Source organism: Carcharodon carcharias, assembly GCF_017639515.1.
Source record: "Carcharodon carcharias isolate sCarCar2 chromosome 24 unlocalized genomic scaffold, sCarCar2.pri SUPER_24_unloc_1, whole genome shotgun sequence".
NCBI classification, from domain to species: domain Eukaryota; kingdom Metazoa; phylum Chordata; class Chondrichthyes; order Lamniformes; family Lamnidae; genus Carcharodon; species Carcharodon carcharias.
The window spans coordinates 974,872-997,998 of record NW_024470584.1 but is presented as its reverse complement, the minus strand read 5'-3'; the positions used below and the strand labels follow the sequence as shown (position 1 = coordinate 997,998).

The 23,127-nt window shown below is 54.3% G+C and overlaps 1 protein-coding gene across 2 annotated transcripts in view; it reads left to right on the top strand.

Annotated features, from left to right (window-relative positions):
• Positions 1 to 688: 688 nt before the first annotated feature.
• LOC121273477 (calsequestrin-1-like) overlaps positions 689 to 23,127 on the top strand; it is a 111,746-nt gene continuing 89,307 nt past the window's right edge. For both annotated transcript variants that reach the window (XM_041180643.1, XM_041180642.1), the window contains exon 1: positions 689 to 956. In XM_041180643.1, coding sequence (XP_041036577.1) covers positions 726 to 956 — 231 coding nt within the window. In that variant the 5' untranslated portion in view covers positions 689 to 725. The remainder of the gene's footprint in view (positions 957 to 23,127) is intronic.

The window sequence follows — 23,127 nt, the reverse complement described above, 5'->3', positions numbered from 1 at the left end:
ACCTCCCCACCCCTGGCCTGGCTGCTCTTCCCCCCTGGTTCTGCCCCTCAACCCTACAGACCACCCCCCCCGCCCCCACCACCTAACGTGAGGGCACAGGCTGGACTGAGGGGGGGTGGGGGTTTGGGGGGCGGGGAGGTGCTGACGATGCCTCACACCAGGGGCCCACGGGCTCTAGGTCAGGGTTCAGCAAGCACAGCAAGTTCTGTCGGCGGCCACTGCCTGCTTGCCTCATGCCCTTCTATTTTTAGCCGCGATGCCTGAGCCCTGGTCTTGTATTCCTTAATATGGGTTGATAACCTTCTCCTGTCCAGTCACTTTCTTGAAGGCAGGACCAGACGTCTGACTGAGGCATTTACCGCTGGCACACCGGAGTGACTGACTTCTTTCCTCGGGCATTCTGTGGACCTTCCACCTCCTTCTTGCCAGGGAGACCAGCAAACCACCACCCCCCACCATCCCCCCGCCAACTCCACCACCACCAGCCCAGCAGCTCAGACCTGCCACTCGAAGATCTCCCCTCCTTAAACGCCGGGGGCTTCTTCTGCTGACTTCCACTCAGACCTCCCCTCCGGACCTCTCTCTCTCTCTCTCTCTCTCTCTCTCTCGCTCCCGCTCTCTCTTCCCCCTGCTCCACCCGCTCTCCCGTGACATCGCCCTCCACCCCACCCCCCCCCCCGCTCCCCCCCACCCAACTTCGTCGGCCGCTGAGACTCCGAGGCGACATGAGGTGCTTCTGGCTTCTTCTGGCCGCCGTGACTCTGGCCCTCGGCTGGGCGGAGGAAGGGATCGACATCCCAGAATATGACGGCGTGGACCGTGTCCTGCACCTCTCCTCGAAGAACTACAAGCACGTGCTCAAGAAGTTCGACATCCTGTGCCTCTACTACCATGAGCCCGTCGAGGACAACAAGGTCTCGCAGAAACAGTTCGAGTGGGAGGAGCTCACCCTTGAGGTATTACCAGCGCCCGCCAGTCCGCAACCACCACCAACACCCCCACCCCCTCCCCCCTACCCCCACCGCGTTCCCCACCTCTGCCCCCCAGCTGGACGTCTTTCCCGCTCTTCTACAGCCAGCGCGCCGACGAATCCGGACAGGGTTGCGCGCACAGACAAGAACGGATTGTTTGTTTGGGTTAAGGGTTAAAAAGGAATATGTAGGATTTGACCGGTGTTCAAAGGCGCAGAGGTTGCGAGAGCTCCGGGGGGGGGGGGGGTCGAAGAATGGTTGCGACTTGGGTAGAGAGAGATATGCAGCAAGGCTTCGGTGTCTGTGTGTCTGTGTGTGTATTTCTGCGTGTGTGTCTGTGTGCGTGTGTGTGTGTGTGTGTGTCTCTGTCCGTGTGTGTGTGTGTCTGTAATTGTCTGTGTGTCTGTGTGTGTGTGTGTGTGTCTCTGTCCGTGTGTGTGTGTGTGTCTGTACGTGTCTGTGTGTCTGTGTGTGTGTCTCTGTCCGCGTGTGTGTGTCTGTACTTGTCTGTGTGTCTGTATGTGTGTGTATCTCTGTCCATGTGTGTGTGTGTGTGTCTGTGTGTCTATGTGTCTGTGTGTCCGTGTCACTGTGTGTGTGTGTCTATGTGTGTCTGTGTGTGTCTGTATCTGTGTGTGTGTGTGTCTGTGCGTGTGTGTGTCTACATGCGCGTGCCTATGTTCATAGCTGTGTCTTTCTGCGTGTACCTGTGTTTGTGTGTGAGTGTGTGTTCATGGGTGCACATTTGTGTGAGCGTTTGTGTGTGTGCCTGTGTTTGTGAGTGCTTGTCTATGTCCCTGTGTGTGTGCGTGTGTGTGTGTGTGTGGGTGTGAGTCTGTGTCTGTGTTTCTGAGTGTTTTTGTGTGTCTGCCTGTGTTTCTTCGTAGGTGTGTGTGTGTCTGTGTTCATGGGTGGGGCACTGAGGTGGTGTCTATGCGTGTGTGTGTGTGATTTTATGGTATTGTCAGAAATCCTTCAGTACTGACCCTCTGAAAGTGCGGCACTCCCTCAGCACTGACCCTCCGACGGTGCAGCACTCCCTCAGTACTGACCCTCTGAAAGTACAGCAATCCCTCAGTACTGGCCCTCTGACAGTGCAGCACTCCTTCACTTCTGACCCTCTGAAAATGCGGCACTCCCTCAGTACTGACCCTCTGAAAGTGCTGCACTCCCTCAGTACTGACCCTCTGACAGTGCAGCGCTCCCTCAGTACTAAACCTCTGACAGTGCGGCACTCCCTCAGTACTGACCCTCTGACAGTGCAGCACTCTCTCAGTACTGACCCTCAGTACTGACCCTCTGACAGTGCAGCACTCTCTCAGTACTGACCCTCAGTACTGACCCTCTGACAGTGCGGCACTCCCTTAGTACTGACCCTCCGACAGTGCAGCACTCCCTCAGCACTGACCCTCCGACAGTGCAGCACTCCCTCAGTACTGACCCTCCGACAGTGCGGCACTCCCTCAGTACTCACCCTCTGACAGTGCAGCACTCTCTCAGTACTGACCCTCAGTACTGACCCTCTGACAGTGCAGCACTCCCTTAGTACTGACCCTCTGAAAGTACAGCACTCCCTCAGTACTGACCCTCCAACAGTGTGGCACTCCTTCACTTCTGACCCTTTGAAAATGCGGCACTCCCTCAGTACTGACCATCTGACAAAGCAGCGCTCCCTTAGTGCGGGGGAGCGGGGAGAGTGAACCATATGTATAACTGTCTTAATATTCTGTCGTTGGCATTGCTCTCTCAATTATCTCCTATGTGTGATCCACTGCATTCTCCCAGCAGTTATCTCCAGCCTTCTTGACTTTCCCAGGCTCTGGGCATGGCCACAATGTCCGGAATATGTTTTCTTGCCTCTTCCAAAGCGATCGTTCCAATCTGATGCCGGTAGGAACGCCCAGGGTGTCGATGAGGGGGGCAGGGATGGTGGGCGGAGGGTGGTTAGAGTTCCAACAGTAATCGAAACTTGGAACAAGGTATGTGTCCATATACTCACAAGTGGGATATGCACCAGGGACCTGCACGTTATTCACCAAAGGCTAGGTTTGCACCCGGATACTGGCTGCGAACGTTGCCGTCTTGACAGGCGATTGTCACTTTGCATAGACTGGCACACCCAATGGGTGGCACACTCTCCGGATTCTGCACGGAGACAGACCGGTCATCCGAGCAGTTTGCGAACAGCTGATGTGCAGGAATGCTGGCTTCGGCCCAGGCTGGAGTCGTGTTCGAACCTGCCAATGCTGCTGGGGTTGCATCAACCTGACACCTCTTGCTTATGTAGCATTTTGCCCGGAGGGAGGTGAAGGACTAAAACCATGTCTCAGCCCCCGTGTTGCAAGAATAGACCCTTATCGAATGCTATCGGATGCAAGGGAGCGACTCGGCCCGTCGTGCCTGTGCTGGCCCCACCATCCAATTATTTCTACAATCCCCTACCACTCAGCCCCACCCCCCCCCCCCACCCCACCCCACCCCCACCACCTCCTTCAACTATTGCCCCAACTCCCTCTTTGGAAAGTCCCTGTAGAATCTGCTCCCTCCGGCCCTTTCCGGCAGCTCATTCCAGATCCCAACAACTCGCTGTGTCAAAATCTATCCCCCTCAACCTCATTCCCACCCCCCCACCCTCTTGGTCCTTTTCCCCCGATTCTCTTCAATCTGCGTCCCCTCTGGTCACCCACCCTCCTGCCACTGGGAACAGTTTCTCCTTATTTACTCTCTCCAAACCCTTCCCCATTCCGAACCCCTCCATTAAACCTCCACCACCCCCCCACACCCGAACCTTCTCTGCCCGAAGGAGAACGATCCCGGCTTCTCCGGTCTCCCCGCGTGGGCTGAAGTCCCCTCAATCCTGGAATATTCCAGTAAATCTACCCCTACCCCCCCAACTCCCCACCACCGGGCCCTTCCGAAAGTGAGAGGGACCCCAGAACCGGAGCCGCTATTCCAGTTGGGACTCAGCCAGCCATTCCACTCCGTAGCCTCCTGCTTCTCCCATGAGTAAACCGAGGAGACTGTTCACCTCCCAAACAGCTGTCTACACGGGTCGGGATGGGGGGTCTTCAGCCTTCCAAAGGCTTGTGCAGGCCCACCCGCCATCGCCCCCTACCTACTCCGGACCCCCACCCTCCCCACCCCCCACCCCCCCCCCGCCATCCCCGGGGACTTCCACTCCCTCCATCGTCACGTGCGCCCCTCCTCCCACATCGCCCTCCCAACATGGCCGCCGCGGCTCTGGTTGGGGGGGGGGGGGTGGGAGGTGGGCGTGGGATCTGAATGAGCCTAGGCTCATCGTTCTAGAATAGAGAAGACGAAGGCGTAGAGACATCAGGGCCGCCAACGTCAGACCCTCGCCGGTTAAACCAATCGGGGAACCGGGGGAGAAGCGTTCCTTGCCCGGAGAGTTGGCGGCAGCGGGCGAGCTGGGTACAAACACCAGGGGGAAAGGAGAAGAAGGGGCAGCCTGATGGGGAAGGGGGGTGGGGGGTGGGGATGAGGGGACGAGGGGAGGGAGCAAGCTGGTGCGCAGCAGCACAAATCGGAGGGGCCTACTTCAGCGCTGAAAAAGTCGGAGACATTGAGAACCGAATCTCGCAACACGCGACTACCCCAAGGGCGGGGGTCCTGATCTCTTCACTCTGACTCTGACCTCTCTGTCCTCGCTCTGCTGCATCGTCCCAGCGAAGCTCAAACAGCAGCTGGACAACAGCACGTGGTCTCTCGATGGTCCTGGGGCCTAACAGGCCTCGTCCATCGATGGGCAGAGTCTCCTATTCCCACATTTCCAGTTGTCAGCCGCAGGTAATGAGGTCTCAGAGCTTTCCCAGAGCTTTCCCAGCCCGCATCACAACCCATTGAAACCCGTCTTGGTGACTGTCTGAAGACCAGATGGGACAGCCCAACCTCTCGGCCCTCCCTCCGTCAACTCCAGCTCACCCGAAACGCTGCTTCACCCCCAGTGTCACACTATCACCGCCACTAACCGTCACCCACCGACCCCGCTCACCGACACCCCCTCCCAGTCCAACAAAAGTCTTCATCGTAAAATCATTCTTAAGCTGATCACACCAAAATGTCAACCATCCCTATATCAGTAACCTGCTCCAGCCGCTACAACCTTCCCTATCTCTGTAACCTCCTCCAGCACCTACAACCCTCCATATCTCTGTAACCTCCTCCAGACCCTACAACCCTCCCTATCTCTGTAACCTCCTCCAGTCCCTACAACACTGTCTATCTCTATAACCTGCTCCAGCCCCTACAATCCTCCCTATTTCTGTAACCTCCTCCAGCCCCGATAACCCTCCCTATCTCTGTAACCTCCTCCAGACCCTACAACCCTTCCTATCTCTGTAACCTCCTCCAGTCCCTACAACACGGTCTATCTCTGTAACCTGCTCCAGCCCCTACAACCCTCCCTATCACTGTAATCTCCTCCAGCCCCCTACAACCCTCCCTTATCTCTGTAACCTGCTCCAGCCCATACAACCCTCACTTATCTCTGTAACCTCTTCCAGTCCCAACAAACCTCCCTATCTCTGAAAGCTCCACCAGCCCTGATTAACCTACCTATCTCTGTAACCTCCTAGAGCCCCTAGAACCCTCCCTATATCGGTAACCTCCTACAGCCCCTAGAACCCTCCCTATCTCTGTAACATCCTCCAGCCCTTACAACCCTCCGTATCTCTGTAACCTCCTCAAGTCCCTACAACCCTCCCTATCTCTGTAACCTCCTCCAGCCCCAACAACCCCCCCTATCTCTGTAACCGCTTCCAGCCACGATAATCCTCCCTATCTCTGTAACCTCCTCAAGTTCATACAACACCTCCCTATCTCTGTAACCTCCTCCAGTATTAACAATCCTCCCTATCTCTGTAACCTCCTCAAGTCCCTACAACCCACCCTATCTCTATAACCTCCTCAAGTCCCTACAACCCACCCTATCTCTGTAACCTCCTCCAGCCCCTAAAACAATCCCTAACTCTATAGCTTCCTCCATCCCCTACAACCCTCCCTATTTCTATAACCTCCTCAAGAACCTACAACCCTCCCTATCTCTCTAACATTCTCCATCCCTCACACGCCTCCCTATCTTGGTAACCACCTCCAGCCCCTAAAAGCCTCGCCATCTCTGTAACCTCGTCCAGCAACTGTTACCCTCCCTATCTCTGTAACCTCCTCCAGCCCCTACAACCATCCCTTTCTCTGTAACCAATTCCAGCCACTACAACCCTCCCTATCAATGTTACCTCCAGCAGCCCCTACAAACCAGGCTATCTCTGTAATCACCTCCAGTCCCTACAACACTCCTACCTCTGAAAATTCATCCATCTCCAACAAACCTCCCTATCTCTGTAACCTCCTCCAGCCCCTACAACAACCCCTATCTCTGTAACCTCCTCCAATCCCTACAACACTACCTATATCTTTAACCTCCTCCAGTCCCTACAACCATCCCTATCTCTGAAACGTCCTCCAACACCCGACAACACTACCTATTTCTGCAACCTCCTCCAGTCCCTACAATCCTCCCTATCTCTGTAACCTCCTCCAGTCCCTATAACCCTCCCTAATTCTGTAACCTCCTCCAGCCCGTACAACCCTCCCTATCTCTGCAACCTCCTCCAGCATCTACACACCTCCCTATCTCTGTAAACTCCTCCAGCCCCTAAACCCTCCCTATCTCTGTAACCTCCTCCAGCCCCTAAACCCCTCCCTATCTCTGTAAACTACTCCAGTCCCTACAACCCTCCCTATCACTGTAAACTCCACCAGCCCTGATAACCCTACCTATCTCTGTAACCTCCTACAGCCCCTAGAACCCTCCCTATCTCTGTAACCTCCTCAAGTCCCTACATTCCTCCTTATCTCTGTAACCTCCTCCAGCCCTGATAACCCTCCCTTATCTCTGCAACCTCCTCCAGTACCTACAACCCTCCCTATCTCAGTAACCTCCTCCAGGCAATATAAGCTTCCCAATATCTGTAACCTCCTCCAGCCCCAACAACCCCCCATATCTCTGTAACCTCCTCCAGCCCTTAGACCCCTCCCTTTCTCTGTAACCTCCTCCAGACAATATTACCATCCCTATCTCGGTAAACTCCTCCAGACATTACAACCCTCCATATCTCTGTAACCTCATTGAGCCCCCTACTACCCTCCCTATCTCTGTAACCCCCTTCAGCCCCATACAACCCTCCCTATCTCTGTAACCTCCTCCAGCAACCGACAACCCTCCCTAACTCTGTAAGCTCCTCCAGCCACTACAAATCTCCCGATCTCTGTAACCTCCTCCAGCCCATACAACCCTCCCTATCTCTGTAACCTCCGCCAGCCCATACAACCCTCCATATCTCTTTAACCTCCTCCAGTCCCTACAACCCTCCCTATCTCTGTAACCTCCTACAGCACCCGACAAACCTCCCTATCTCTGTAACCTCATCCAGCACCAACAACCCTCCCTATCTCTGTAACCTCCTCCAGCACACGGCAGCCCTCCCTATCTCTGTAACATCCTCCAGCCCGTACAACCCTCCCTATCTCTGTAACATCCTCCAGCCCGTACAACCCTCCCAATCTCTGTAACCTCCTCCAGCACCCGACAACCCTCCCTATCTCTGCAACCTCCTCCAGCACCCACACACCTCCTTATATCTGTAACCTCCTCCAGGACCTACAACCCTCCCAATCTCGTTAACACCTCCAGCCCCTACAACCCTCCATATCTCTGTAACCTCCTCCAGCACCTACAACCCTCCATATCTCTGTAACCTCCTCCAGCCCCTACAACCCTCCCTATCTCTGTAACCTCCTCCAGCCCCTACAACAATCCCTATCTCTGTAACCTCCTCCAATCCCTACAACACTACCTATATCTTTGACCTCCTCCAGCCCCTACAACCCTCCATATCTCTGTAAGCTCCTCCAGCCCCTACAACCCTCCCTAACTCTGTAACCTCCTCCAGTCGCTACAACCATCCCTATCTCTGTAACCTCCTCCAATCCCTACAACCCTCCATATATCTTTAACCTCCTCCAGTCCCTACAACCATCCCTATCTCTGAAACGTCCTCCAACACCCGACAACCCTACCTATTTCTGCAACCTCCTCCAGTCCCTACAATCCTCCCTATCTCTGTAACATCCTCCAGTCCCTATAACCCTCCCTAATTCTGTAACCTCCTCCAGCCCGTACAACCCTCCGTATCTCTGCAACCTCCTCCAGCATCTACACACCTCCCTATCTCTGTAACCTCCTCCAGCCCCTACAACCCTCCCTATCTCTGTAACCTCCTCCAGCCCCTAAAACCCTCCCTATCTCTGTAACCGCCTCCAGCCCCTACAACCCTCCCTATCTCTGTAACCTCCTCCAGCCCCTAAAACCCTCCCTATCTCTGTAAACTCCTCCAGCCCCTACAATCCTCCCTAACTCTGTAACCTCCTCCAGTCGCTACAACCATCCCTATCTCTGCAACCTCCTCCAATCCCTACAACACTCCATATATATTTAACCTCCTCCAATCCCTACAACCATCCCTATCTCTGAAAACTCCTCCAACACCCGACAATCCTACTTTATTTCTGCAACCTCCTCCAGTCCCGACAACCATCCCTATCTCTGAAACGACCTCCCACACCCGACAACCCTACCTATTTCTGCAACCTCCTCCAGTCCCTACAATCCTCCCTATCTCTGTAACCTCCTCCAGTCCCTATAACCCTCCCTAATTCTGTAACCTCCTCCAGCCCGTACAACCCTCCCTATCTCTGCAACCTCCTCCAGCATCTACACACCTCCCTATCTCTGTAACCTCCTCCAGCCCCTACAACCCTCCCTATCTGTGTAACCTCCTCCAGCCCCTACACCCCTCCCTATCTCTGTAAACTCCTCCAGCCCCTAAAACCCTCCCTATCTCTGTAAACTACTCCAGTCCCTACAACCCTCCCTATCACTGTAAACTCCACAAGCCCTGATAACCCTACCTATCTCTGTAACCTCCTACAGCCCCTAGAACCCTCCCTATCTCTGTAAACTCCTCAAGCCCATACAATCCTCCTTATCTCTGTAACCTCCTCCAGCCCTGATAACCCTCCCTATCTCTGCAACCTCCTCCAGTACCTACAACCCTCCCTATCTCAGTAACCTCCTCCAGGCCATATAACCCTCCCAATATCTGTAACCTCCTCCAGCCCCAACAACCCTTCATATCTCTGTAACCTCCTCCATCCCTTAGACCCCTCCCTTCCTCTGTAACCTCCTCCAGACACTATTACCATCCCTATCTCGGTAAACTCCTCCAGCCATTACAACCCTCCATATCTCTGTAACCTCATTGAGCCCCCTACAACCATCCCTATTTCTGTAACCTCCTCCAGCAACCGACAACTCTCCCTATCTCTGTAAGCTCCTCCAGCCCCTACAACACTCCCTATCTCTGTAACCTCCTCCAGTCCCTACAACCCTCCCTATCTCTGTAACCTCCTACAGCACCCGACAACCTCCCTATCTCTGTAACCTCGTCCAGCACCAACAACCTCCCTATCTCTGTAACCTCCTCCAGCACACGGCAACCCTTCCTATCTCTGTAACCTCCTCCAGCCCGTGCAACCCGCCCTATCTCTGCAACCTCCTCCTGCACCCACACACCTCCTTATATCTGTAACCTCTTCCAGCACCTACAACCCTCCCTATCTCTGTAACCTCCTCCAGCCCCTACAACCCTCCCTATCTCTGTAAACTCCTCCAGCCCCTACAACCCTCCCTATCTCTGTAAACTCCTCCAGCCCCTACAACCCACCCTATCTCAGTAACCTCCTCCAGTTCCGACAACCCTCCCCGTCTCTGTAACCTCCTCCAGCCCCTACAACCCTCCATATCTCTGTAAACTCCTCCAGCCCCTACAACCCTCCCTAACTCTGTAACCTCCTCCAGTCGCTACAACCATCCCTATCTCTGCAACCTCCTCCAATCCCTACAACACTCCATATATATTTAACCTCCTCCAATCCCTACAACCATCCCTATCTCTGAAAACTCCTCCAACACCCGACAATCCTACTTTATTTCTGCAACCTCCTCCAGTCCGTACAATCCTCCCTATCTCTGTAACCTCCTCCAGCACACGACAACCTTACATATCTCTGCAACCTCCTCCTGCATCCACACACCTCCCTATCTCTGTAACCTCCTCCAGTCCCTACAACCCTCCCTATCTCTGTAACCTCCTCCAGCAACTAAAACCCTCCCTATCTCTGTAAACTCCTCCAGTCCCTACAAACCTCCCTAACTCTGAAAGCTCCACCAGCCCTGATAACCCTACCTATCTCTGTAATCTCCTACAGCCCCTAGATCCCTCCCTATCTCTGTAACCTCCTTAAGTCCCTACAATCCTCCCTATCTCTAAAACCTCCTCCAGCCCTGATAACCCTCCCTATCTCTGAAACCTCCTCCTGCCCCTACAAACCTCGCTATCACTGTAACCTCCACCAGCCCTGATAACCCTACCTATCTCTGTAAACTCCTACAGCCCCTAGAACCCTCCCTATCTCTGTAACCTCCTCAAGTCCCGACAACACTCCCTATATCTGTAACCTCCTCCAGCACTTACAATCCTCCCTATCTCTGTAACCTCCACCTGCCCGGATAACCCTTCATATCTCTGTAACCTCCTCAAGTACCTACAACCCTCCCTATCTCTGCAGCCTCCTCCAGTCCCTATAACCCTCCCTATCTCAGTAAACTACTCCAGTCCCTATAACTCTCCCAATATCTGTAACCGCCTCCAGCCCCAACAATCCTCCCTATCTCTGTAACCTCCTCCAGCCCTTACACCCCTCCCTATCTCTGTAACCTCCTCCTGACACTACAACCCTCCCTATCTCGGTAAACTCCTCCAGCCACTACAACCCTCCCTAAATCTGTAACTTCCGCCTGCCACTACAACCCTCCATATCTCTGTAACCTCCTCCAGCCACTACAAAGCTCCCTATCTCTGTAACCTCCTCCAGCCACTACAACTCTCCCTACCTCTGTAACCTCCTCCAGCCACTACAACCCTCCCTATCTCTGTAACCTCCTCCAGCCACTACAACTCTCCCTACCTCTGTAACCTCCTCCAGCCACTACAACCCTCCCTATCTCTGTAACCTCCTTCAGCCCCCTACAACCCTCCCTATCTCTGTATCCTCCTCCACCAACCGACAACCCTCCCTATCTCTGTAACCTCCTCCAGTCCCTACAACCCTCCCTATCTCTGTAACCTCCTACAGCACCCGACAACCCTCCCTAGCTCTGTAACCTCCTCCAGTCCCTACAACCCGCCCTATCTCTGTAACCTCCTACAGCACCCGGCAACCCTCCCTATCTCTGTAACATCCTCCAGCCCCTACAACCCTCCCTATCTCTGTAAACTCCTCCAGCAGCTACAACCCTCCCAATCTCTGTAACCACCTCCATCCCCTAAAACCCTCCCTATCTCCGTAACGTCCTCAAGCCCCTACAACCTTCCCTATCTCTGTAACCTTCTCCATCCCCCACATGCCTCCCTATCTCTGTAACCTCCTCCAGTCGTTACAACCCTCCCTTTCTCTGTAAACTCATGCAGCCAGAGAAACTCTCCCTATCTCTGCAACCTCCTCACGTACCTACAACCCTCCCTATCTCTGTAACCTCCTCCAGCCCCTACAACCCTCCCAATCTCGGTAACACCTCCAGACCATACAACCCTCCCTATCTCTGTAAACTCCTCCAGCCCCTACAAACCTCCCTATCTCTGTAACCTCTTCCAGCCCCTACAACCCTCCCTATCTGAGTAACCTCCTCCAGTCCCTACAAACCTCCCTGTCTCTATAACCTCCTCCAGCACCTACAACCCTCCATATCTCTGTAAACTCCTCCAGCCCCTACAACCCTCCCTAACTCTGTAACCTCCTCCAGTCGCTACAACCATCCCTATCTCTGTAACCTCCTCCAATCACTACAACCCTCCATATATCTTTAACCTCCTCCAGTCCCTAAAACCATTCCTATCCCTGAAACCTCCTCCAGCACCCGACAACCTTACATATCTCTGCAACCTCCTCCTGCATCTACAAACCTCCCTATCTTGTAACCTCCTCCAGCCCCTACAACCCTCCCTATCTCTGTAACCTCCTCCAGCCCCTAAAACCCTCCCTATCTCTGTAAACTCCTCCAGTCCCTACAACCCTCCCTATCTCTGTAAGCTCCACCAGCCCTGATAACCCTACCTATCTCTGTAACCTCCTACAGCCCCTAGAACCCTCCCTATCTCTGTAACCTCCTCAAGTCCCTACAACCCTCCCTATCTCTGTAAACTCCTTCAGCCCCCTACAACCCTCCCTATCTCTGTATCCTCCTCCAGCAACCGACAACCCTCCCTATTTCTGTAACCTCCTCCAGTCCCTACAACCTTCCCTATCTCTGTAACCTCCTACAGCAGCCGACAACGCTCCCTATCTCTGTAACCTCCTACAGCACCCGACAACCCTCCCTATCTCTGCAACCTCCTCCTGCACCTACACCCCTCCCTATCTCTGTAACCTCCTCCAGCACCTACAACGCTCCCAATCTCTGTAACCACCTCCATCCCCTCAAACCCTCACTATCTCCGTAACCTCCTCAAGCCCCTACAACCTTCCCTATCTCTGTAACCTTCTCCATCCCCCACATGCCTCCCTATCTCTGTAAACTCATGCAGCCCGGGAAACTCTCCCTAGCTCTGTAACCTCCTCAAGTACCTACAACCCTCCCTATCTCAGTAACCTCCTCCAGCCACTACAACCCTCCCTATCTCTGTAACCTCCTTCAGCCCCCTACAACACTCCATATCTCTGTAACCTCCTCCAGCCACTACATCCCTCCCTATCTCTGCAACCTCCTTCAGCCCCCTACAAACTTCCCTATCTCTGTAACCTCCTCCAGCAACCGACAACCCTCCCTATCTCTGTAACCTCCTCCTGCCCCTACAACCTTCCCTATCTCTGTAAACTCCTCCAGCCCATACAACACTCCCTATCTCTTTAAACTCCTCCAGTCCCTACAACACTCCCTATCTCTGTAACCTCCTCAAGCACCCAACAACCCTACCTATTTCTGCAACCTCCTCCAGTCCCTAAAACCCTCCCTATCTCTGTAACCTCCTCCAGACCCTAGAACCATCCCTATATCTGTAACCTCCTCCAGCTCCTAAAAACCTCCCTATCTCTGTAACCTCCTCCAGCACCCGACAACCATACATATCTCTGCAATATCCTCCTGCATCTACACCGCACCCTGTGTCTGTAACCTCCTCCAGCCCCAAAAACCCTCCCTATCTCTGTAACCTCCTCCAGCCCCAAAAACCCTCCCTATCTCTGTAACCTCCTCCAGCCCCTACAAACCTCCCTATCTCTGTAACCTCCTCCAGCCCCTACACCCCTCCCTTTCTCTGTAACCTCCTCCTGACACTACAACCCTCCCTATCTCGGAAAACTACTCCAGCCACTACAACCCTCCCTATCTCTGTAACTCCTCCAGCCCCGACAACTCGCCCTATCTCTGTAACATCCTCCAGCCCCTACAAACCTCCCTATCGCTGTAACCTCCTACAGCACCCGACAAACCTCCCTATCTCTGTAATCTCCTCCAGCCCCTACAACCCTCCCTATCTCTGTAACATCCTCCAGCACACGGCAAGCCTCCCATCTCTGTAACATCCTCCAACCCGTACAACCCTCCCTATCTCTGTAACCTCCTCCAGCACCCGACAACCCTCCCTACCTCTGTAACCTCCTCCAGCCCGTACAATCCTCCCTATCTCTGCAGCCTCCTCCTGCACCTACACCCCTCCTTATCTCTGTAACCTCCTCCAGCCCCTACAACCCTCCCAATCTCTGTAACACCTCTAGACCCTACCACCCTCCCTATCTCTGTAACCTCCTCCAGCCCCTACAACCCTCCATATCTCCGTAACCTCCTCCAGCCCCTAGAACTCTCCCTATCTCAGTAACCTCCTCCAGCCACTTTAACACTCCATATCTCAGTAACCTCCTCCAGCCACTTTAACACTCCATATCTCTGTAAACTCCTCCAGCCCCTACAACCCTCCCTAACGTTGTAACCTCCTCCAGTCACTACAACCATCCCTATCTCTGTAACCTCCTCCAGTCACTACAACCCTCCCTATCTCTGTAATCTCCTCCAGTCCCTACAACACTCCCTATCTCTGTAACCTCCTCAAGCACCCGACAACCCTACCTATTTCTGCAACCTCCTCCAGTCCCGACAACCCTCCATATCTCCGTAACCTCTTCCAGCCCCTAGAACTCTCCCTATCTCAGTAACCTCCTCCAGCCACTTTAACACTCCATATCTCTGTAACCTCCTCCAGCCCCTACAATCCTCCCTAACGTTGAAACCTCCTCCATTCACTACAACCATCCCTATCTCTGTAACCTCCTCCAGCTCCTACAAACCTCCCTATCTCTTTAACCACCTCCAGTCCCTACAACACTTCTTATCTCTGTAACCTCCTCCAGCACCCGACAACCATACATATCTCTGCAACATCCTCCTGCATCTACACCCCTCCCTGTGTCTGTAACCTCCTCCTGACCCTAAAACCCTACCTATCACTGTAACCTCCACCAGCCCATACAAACCTCCCTATCTCTGTAAACTTCACCAGCCACAACAACTCTCCCTATCTCTGTAACCTCATTCAGCCCCCTACAACCCTCCCTATCTCTGTATCCTCCTCCAGCAAACGACAACCCTCCCTATTTCTGTAAACTCCTCCAGTCCCTACAACCCTCCCTATCTCTGTAACCTCCTACAGCACCCGACAACCCTCCCTATCTCTGTAACCTACTCGAGCACCTACAACCCTCCCTATCTCTGTAACATCCTCCAGCCCCTACAACCCTCCCTATCTCTGTAACATCCTCCAGCACCCGACAACCCTACCTATCTCTGTAACCTCCTCCATCACCCGACAACCCTCCCTATCTCTGCAACCTCCTCCTGCACCTACACACCTCCCTATCTCTGTAACCTCCTCCAGCACCTACAACCCTCCCAATCTCTGTAACCACCTCCATCCCCTAAAACCCTCTCTATCTCGGTAACCTCCTCAAGCCCCTACAACCTTCCCTATCTCTGTAACCTTCTCCATCCCCCACATGCCTCCCTATCTCTGTAAACTCATGCAGCCGGGGAAACACTCCCTAGCTCTGTAACCTCCTCAAGTACCTACAACACTCCCTATCTCTGTAACCTCCTCCAGTACCTACAACCCTCCCTATCTCAGTAACCTCCTCCAGCCACTACAACCCTCCCTATCTCTTTAACCGCTTCCAGTCCCTACAACCCTCCCTATCTCTGTAACATCCTCCAACCCGTACAACCCTCCCTATCTCTGTAACCTCCTCCAGCACCCGACAACCCTCCCTACCTCTGTAATCTCCAACCAGCCCGTACAACCCTCCCTATCTCTGCAGCCTCCTCCTGCACCTACACCCCTCCTTATCTCTGTAACCTCCTCCAGCCCGTACAACCCTCCCAATCTCTGTAAAACCTCCAGACCCTACCACCCTCCCTATCTCTGTAACCTCCTCCAGCCCCTACAACCCTCCATATCTCCGTAACCTCCTCCAGCCCCTACAACCCTCCATATCTCTGTAACCTCCTCCAGCCCCTAGAACTCTCCCTATCTCAGTAACCTCCTCCAGCCAATTTAACACTCCATATCCCTGTAACCTCCTCCAGCCCCTACAACCCTCCCTAACGTTGTAACCTCCTCCAGTCACTACAACCATCCCTATCTCTGTAACCGCCTCCAGTCACTACAACCCTCCCTATCTCTTTAACCTCCTCCAGTCACTACAACACTCCCTATCTCTTTAACCACCTCCAGTCCCTACAACACTTCTTATCTCTGTAACCTCCTCCAGCACCCGACAACCATACATATCTCTGCAACATCCTCCTGCATCTACACCCCCCCCGGGTCTGTAACCTCCTCCAGCCCCTAAAACCCTCCCTATCTCTGTAACCTCCTCCAGCCCCTAAAACCCTCCCTATCTATGTAACCTCCTCCAGCCCCTACAACTCTCCCTATCTCTGTAGCCTCATTCAGCCCCCTACAACCCTCCCTATCTCTGTATCCTCCTCCAGCAAACAACAACCCTCCCTATTTCTGTAAACTCCTCCAGTCCCTACAACCCTCCCTATCTCTGTAACCTCCTCCAGCCACTACAACCCTCCCATTCTCTGTAACCTCCTCCAGCCCCTACAACCCTCCCTATCTCTGTAACCTCCTTCAGCCCCCTACAACCCTCCATATCTCTGTAACCTCCTCCAGCCCCTACAACCCTCCCTATCTCTGTAACATCCTCCAGCCCCCTACAACCCTCCCTATCTCTGTAACCTCCATCAGCAACCGACAGCCCTCCCTATCTCTGGAACCTCCTCCTGCCCCAACATCCTTCCCTATCTCTGTAAACTCCTCCAGCCCATACAACAATCCCTATCTCTTTTACCTCCTCCAGTCCATACAACACTCCCTATCTCTGTAACCTCCTCAAGCACCCGACAATCCTACCTATTTCTGCAACCTCCTCCAGTCCCTACAACCCTCCCTATCTCTGTAACCTCCTCCAGTCTCTATAACCCTCCCTATATCTGTAACCTCCTCCAGCCCATACAAACTTCCCTATCTCTTTAACCACCTCCAGTCCCTACAACCCTCCCTATATCTGTAACCTCCTCCAGCACCCGACAACCTTACATATCTCTGCAACCTCCTCCTGCTTCTACACCCCTCCCTGTGTCTGTAACCTCCTCCAGCCCCTAAAACAGTTCCTATCTCTGAAACCTCCTACAGCACCTACAATCCTCCCTATCTCTGTAACCTCCTCCAGTCCCAACAACCGCCCCTATCTCTGTAAGCTCCACCAGCCCTGATAACCCTACCTAGCTCTGTAACCTCCTACAGCCCCTAGAACCCTCGCTGTCTCTGTAACCTCCTCAATTCCCGACAACCCTCCCTATCTCTGTAACCTCCTCCTGCCCCGATAACCCTCCCTATCTCTGTAACCTCCTCAAGTCCCGACAACCCTCCCTATCTCTGTAACCGCCTCCAGCCCCTACACCCCTCCCTATCTCTGTAACCTCCTCCTGCCCCGATAACCATCCCTATCTCTGTAACCTCCTCAAGTACCTACAACCCTCCCTATCTCTGCAGCCTCCTCCAGACCCTATAACCCTCCCTATCTCAGTAAACCACTCCAGTCCCTATAACTCTCCCAATATCTGTAACCTCCTCCAGCCCCAACAATCCTCCCTATCTCTGTAACCTCCTCCAGCCCCTACACCCCTCCCTTTCTCTGTAACCTCCTCCTGACACTACAACCCTCCCTATCTTGGTAAACTCCTACAGCCACTACAACCCTCCATATCTCTGTAACCTCCTTCAGCCGCCTACAACCCTCCCTTTCTCTGTATCCTCCTCCAGCAACCGACAACCCTCCCTATCTCTGCAACCTCCTCCAGTCCCTACAACCCTCCCTATCTCTGTAACCTCCTACAACCCCTACACCCCTCCCTATCTCTGTAACCTGCTCCAGCACCTACAACCCTCCCAATCACTGTAACCGCCTCCAGCACACGGCAACCCTCCCTATCTCTGTAACCTCCTCCAGCACCTACAACCCTCCCAATCTCTGTAAGCACCTCCATCCCTTAAAAACCTCCCTATCTCCGTAACGTCCTCAAGCCCCTACAACCTTCCCTATCTCTGTAAAGTTCTCCATCACCCACATGCCTCCCTATCTCTGTAACCTCCTCCAGTCATTACAACATTCCTTATCTCAGTAAACTCATGCAGCCGGGGAAACTCTCCCTATCTCTGTTACCTCCTCAAGTACCTACAACCCTCCCTATCTCTGTAGCCGACTCCAGTACCTACAACCCTCCCTAGCTCAGTAACCTCCTCCAACCTCTACAACCCTCCCTAACTCTGTAACCTCCTCCAGCCCCTACAAACCTCCCTATCTCTGTAACCTCCTCCAGCCCCTAAAACCCTCCCTATCTCTGTAACCTCCTCCAGCCACTACAACCCTCCCTATCAGTGTAACCTCCTCCAGCCCCTACAAACCTCCCTATCTCTGTAACCTCCTCCAGCCCCTACAAACCTCCCTATCTCTGTAACTTCCTCCAGCCACTACAACCCTCCCTATCAGTGTAACCTCCTCCAGCCCCTACAAACCTCCCTATCTCTGTAACCTCCTCCAGCCCCTACAACCCTCCTTATCTCTGCAACCTCCTTCAGCCCCCTACAACAGTCCATATCTCCGTAACCTCCTCCAGCCCCTACAACCCTCCCTATCTCTTTAACCTCCTCCAGTCCCAACAACCCTCCCTATCTCTGTAACCTCCTCAGCAACCGACAACCCTCCCTATCTCTGTAACCTCTCCAGCCCCTACAACCCTCCCTATCTCTTTAACCTCCTCCAGTCCCAACAACCCTCCCTATCTCTGTAACCTCCTCCAGCCCCGACAACACTCCCTATCTCTTTAACCTCCTCCAGTCCCTAGAACCCTCCCTATCTCTGTACCCTCCTCCAGCCCCTACAACACTCCCTATCTCTTTAACCTCCTCCAGTCCCTACAACCCTCCCTATCTCTGTAACCTCCTCCAGCCCTACAACCCTCCCTATCTCTGTAACCTCCTCCAGCCCCTACAACCCTCCCTATCTCTGTAACCTCCTCCAGCCCCTACAACCCTCCCTATCTCTGTAACCTCCTCCAGCCCCCACAACCCTCCCTATCTCTGTAACCTCCTCCAGCCCCTACAACCCTCCCTATCTCTGTAACCTCCTCCAGCCCCTACAACCCTCCCTATCTCTGTAACCTCCTCCAGCCCCTACAACCCTCCCTATCTCTGTAACCTCCTCCAGCCCCTACAACCCTCCCTATCTCTGTAACCTCCTCCAGCCCCTACAACCCTCCCTATCTCTGTAACCTCCTCCAGCCCCTACAACCCTCCCTATCTCTGTAACCTCCTCCAGCCCCTACAACCCTCCCTATCTCTGTAACCTCCTCCAGCCCCTACAACCCTCCCTATCTCTGTAACCTCCTCCAGCCCCTACAACCCTCCCTATCTCTGTAACCTCCTCCAGCCCCTACAACCCTCCCTATCTCTGTAACCTCCTCCAGCCCCTACAACCCTCCCTATCTCTGTAACCTCCTCCAGCCCCTACAACCCTCCCTATCTCTGTAACCTCCTCCAGCCCCTACAACCCTCCCTATCTCTGTAACCTCCTCCAGCCCCTACAACCCTCCCTATCTCTGTAACCTCCTCCAGCCCCTACAACCCTCCCTATCTCTGTAACCTCCTCCAGCCCCTACAACCCTCCCTATCTCTGTAACCTCCTCCAGCCCTACAACCCTCCCTATCTCTGTAACCTCCTCCAGCCCCTACAACCCTCCCTATCTCTGTAACCTCCTCCAGCCCCTACAACCCTCCCTATCTCTGTAACCTCCTCCAGCCCCTACAACCCTCCCTATCTCTGTAACCTCCTCCAGCCCCTACAACCCTCCCTATCTCTGTAACCTCCTCCAGCCCCTACAACCCTCCCTATCTCTGTAACCTCCTCCAGCCCCTACAACCCTCCCTATCTCTGTAACCTCCTCCAGCCCTACAACCCTCCCTATCTCTGTAACCTCCTCCAGCCCTACAACCCTCCCTATCTCTGTAACCTCCTCCAGCCCCTACAACCCTCCCTATCTCTGTAACCTCCTCCAGCCCCTACAACCCTCCCTATCTCTGTAACCTCCTCCAGCCCCTACAACCCTCCCTATCTCTGTAACCTCCTCCAGCCCCTACAACCCTCCCTATCTCTGTAACCTCCTCCAGCCCCTACACCCTCCCTATCTCTGTAACCTCCTCCAGCCCCTACAACCCTCCCTATCTCTGTAACCTCCTCCAGCCCCTACAACCCTCCCTATCTCTGTAACCTCCTCCAGCCCCTACAACCCTCCCTATCTCTGTAACCTCCTCCAGCCCCTACAACCCTCCCTATCTCTGTAACCTCCTCCAGCCCCTACAACCCTCCCTATCTCTGTAACCTCCTCCAGCCCCTACAACCCTCCCTATCTCTGTAACCTCCTCCAGCCCCTACAACCCTCCCTATCTCTGTAACCTCCTCCAGCCCCTACAACCCTCCCTATCTCTGTAACCTCCTCCAGCCCTACAACCCTCCCTATCTCTGTAACCTCCTCCAGCCCCTACAACCCTCCCTATCTCTGTAACCTCCTCCAGCCCTACAACCCTCCCTATCTCTGTAACCTCCTCCAGCCCCTACAACCCTCCCTATCTCTGTAACCTCCTCCAGCCCCTACAACCCTCCCTATCTCTGTAACCTCCTCCAGCCCCTACAACCCTCCCTATCTCTGTAACCTCCTCCAGCCCCTACAACCCTCCCTATCTCTGTAACCTCCTCCAGCCCCTACAACCCTCCCTATCTCTGTAACCTCCTCCAGCCCCTACAACCCTCCCTATCTCTGTAACCTCCTCCAGCCCCTACAACCCTCCCTATCTCTGTAACCTCCTCCAGCCCCTACAACCCTCCCTATCTCTGTAACCTCCTCCAGCCCCTACAACCCTCCCTATCTCTGTAACCTCCTCCAGCCCCTACAACCCTCCCTATCTCTGTAACCTCCTCCAGCCCCTACAACCCTCCCTATCTCTGTAACCTCCTCCAGCCCCTACAACCCTCCCTATCTCTGTAACCTCCTCCAGCCCCTACAACCCTCCCTATCTCTGTAACCTCCTCCAGCCCCTACAACCCTCCCTATCTCTGTAACCTCCTCCAGCCCCTACAACCCTCCCTATCTCTGTAACCTCCTCCAGCCCCTACAACCCTCCCTATCTCTGTAACCTCCTCCAGCCCCTACAACCCTCCCTATCTCTGTAACCTCCTCCAGCCCCTACAACCCTCCCTATCTCTGTAACCTCCTCCAGCCCCTACAACCCTCCCTATCTCTGTAACCTCCTCCAGCCCCTACAACCCTCCCTATCTCTGTAACCTCCTCCAGCCCCTACAACCCTCCCTATCTCTGTAACCTCCTCCAGCCCCTACAACCCTCCCTATCTCTGTAACCTCCTCCAGCCCCTACAACCCTCCCTATCTCTGTAACCTCCTCCAGCCCCTACAACCCTCCCTATCTCTGTAACCTCCTCCAGCCCCTACAACCCTCCCTATCTCTGTAACCTCCTCCAGCCCCTACAACCCTCCCTATCTCTGTAACCTCCTCCAGCCCCTACAACCCTCCCTATCTCTGTAACCTCCTCCAGCCCCTACAACCCTCCCTATCTCTGTAACCTCCTCCAGCCCCTACAACCCTCCCTATCTCTGTAACCTCCTCCAGCCCCTACAACCCTCCCTATCTCTGTAACCTCCTCCAGCCCCTACAACCCTCCCTATCTCTGTAACCTCCTCCAGCCCCTACAACCCTCCCTATCTCTGTAACCTCCTCCAGCCCCTACAACCCTCCCTATCTCTGTAACCTCCTCCAGCCCCTACAACCCTCCCTATCTCTGTAACCTCCTCCAGCCCTACAACCCTCCCTATCTCTGTAACCTCCTCCAGCCCCTACAACCCTCCCTATCTCTGTAACCTCCTCCAGCCCCTACAACCCTCCCTATCTCTGTAACCTCCTCCAGCCCCTACAACCCTCCCTATCTCTGTAACCTCCTCCAGCCCCTACAACCCTCCCTATCTCTGTAACCTCCTCCAGCCCCTACAACCCTCCCTATCTCTGTAACCTCCTCCAGCCCCTACAACCCTCCCTATCTCTGTAACCTCCTCCAGCCCCTACAACCCTCCCTATCTCTGTAACCTCCTCCAGCCCTACAACCCTCCCTATCTCTGTAACCTCCTCCAGCCCCTACAACCCTCCCTATCTCTGTAACCTCCTCCAGCCCCTACAACCCTCCCTATCTCTGTAACCTCCTCCAGCCCCTACAACCCTCCCTATCTCTGTAACCTCCTCCAGCCCCTACAACCCTCCCTATCTCTGTAACCTCCTCCAGCCCCTACAACCCTCCCTATCTCTGTAACCTCCTCCAGCCCCTACAACCCTCCCTATCTCTGTAACCTCCTCCAGCCCCTACAACCCTCCCTATCTCTGTAACCTCCTCCAGCCCCTACAACCCTCCCTATCTCTGTAACCTCCTCCAGCCCCTACAACCCTCCCTATCTCTGTAACCTCCTCCAGCCCCTACAACCCTCCCTATCTCTGTAACCTCCTCCAGCCCCTACAACCCTCCCTATCTCTGTAACCTCCTCCAGCCCCTACAACCCTCCCTATCTCTGTAACCTCCTCCAGCCCCTACAACCCTCCCTATCTCTGTAACCTCCTCCAGCCCCTACAACCCTCCCTATCTCTGTAACCTCCTCCAGCCCCTACAACCCTCCCTATCTCTGTAACCTCCTCCAGCCCCTACAACCCTCCCTATCTCTGTAACCTCCTCCAGCCCCTACAACCCTCCCTATCTCTGTAACCTCCTCCAGCCCCTACAACCCTCCCTATCTCTGTAACCTCCTCCAGCCCCTACAACCCTCCCTATCTCTGTAACCTCCTCCAGCCCCTACAACCCTCCCTATCTCTGTAACCTCCTCCAGCCCCTACAACCCTCCCTATCTCTGTAACCTCCTCCAGCCCCTACAACCCTCCCTATCTCTGTAACCTCCTCCAGCCCCTACAACCCTCCCTATCTCTGTAACCTCCTCCAGCCCCTACAACCCTCCCTATCTCTGTAACCTCCTCCAGCCCCTACAACCCTCCCTATCTCTGTAACCTCCTCCAGCCCCTACAACCCTCCCTATCTCTGTAACCTCCTCCAGCCCCTACAACCCTCCCTATCTCTGTAACCTCCTCCAGCCCCTACAACCCTCCCTATCTCTGTAACCTCCTCCAGCCCCTACAACCCTCCCTATCTCTGTAACCTCCTCCAGCCCTACAACCCTCCCTATCTCTGTAACCTCCTCCAGCCCCTACAACCCTCCCTATCTCTGTAACCTCCTCCAGCCCCTACAACCCTCCCTATCTCTGTAACCTCCTCCAGCCCCTACAACCCTCCCTATCTCT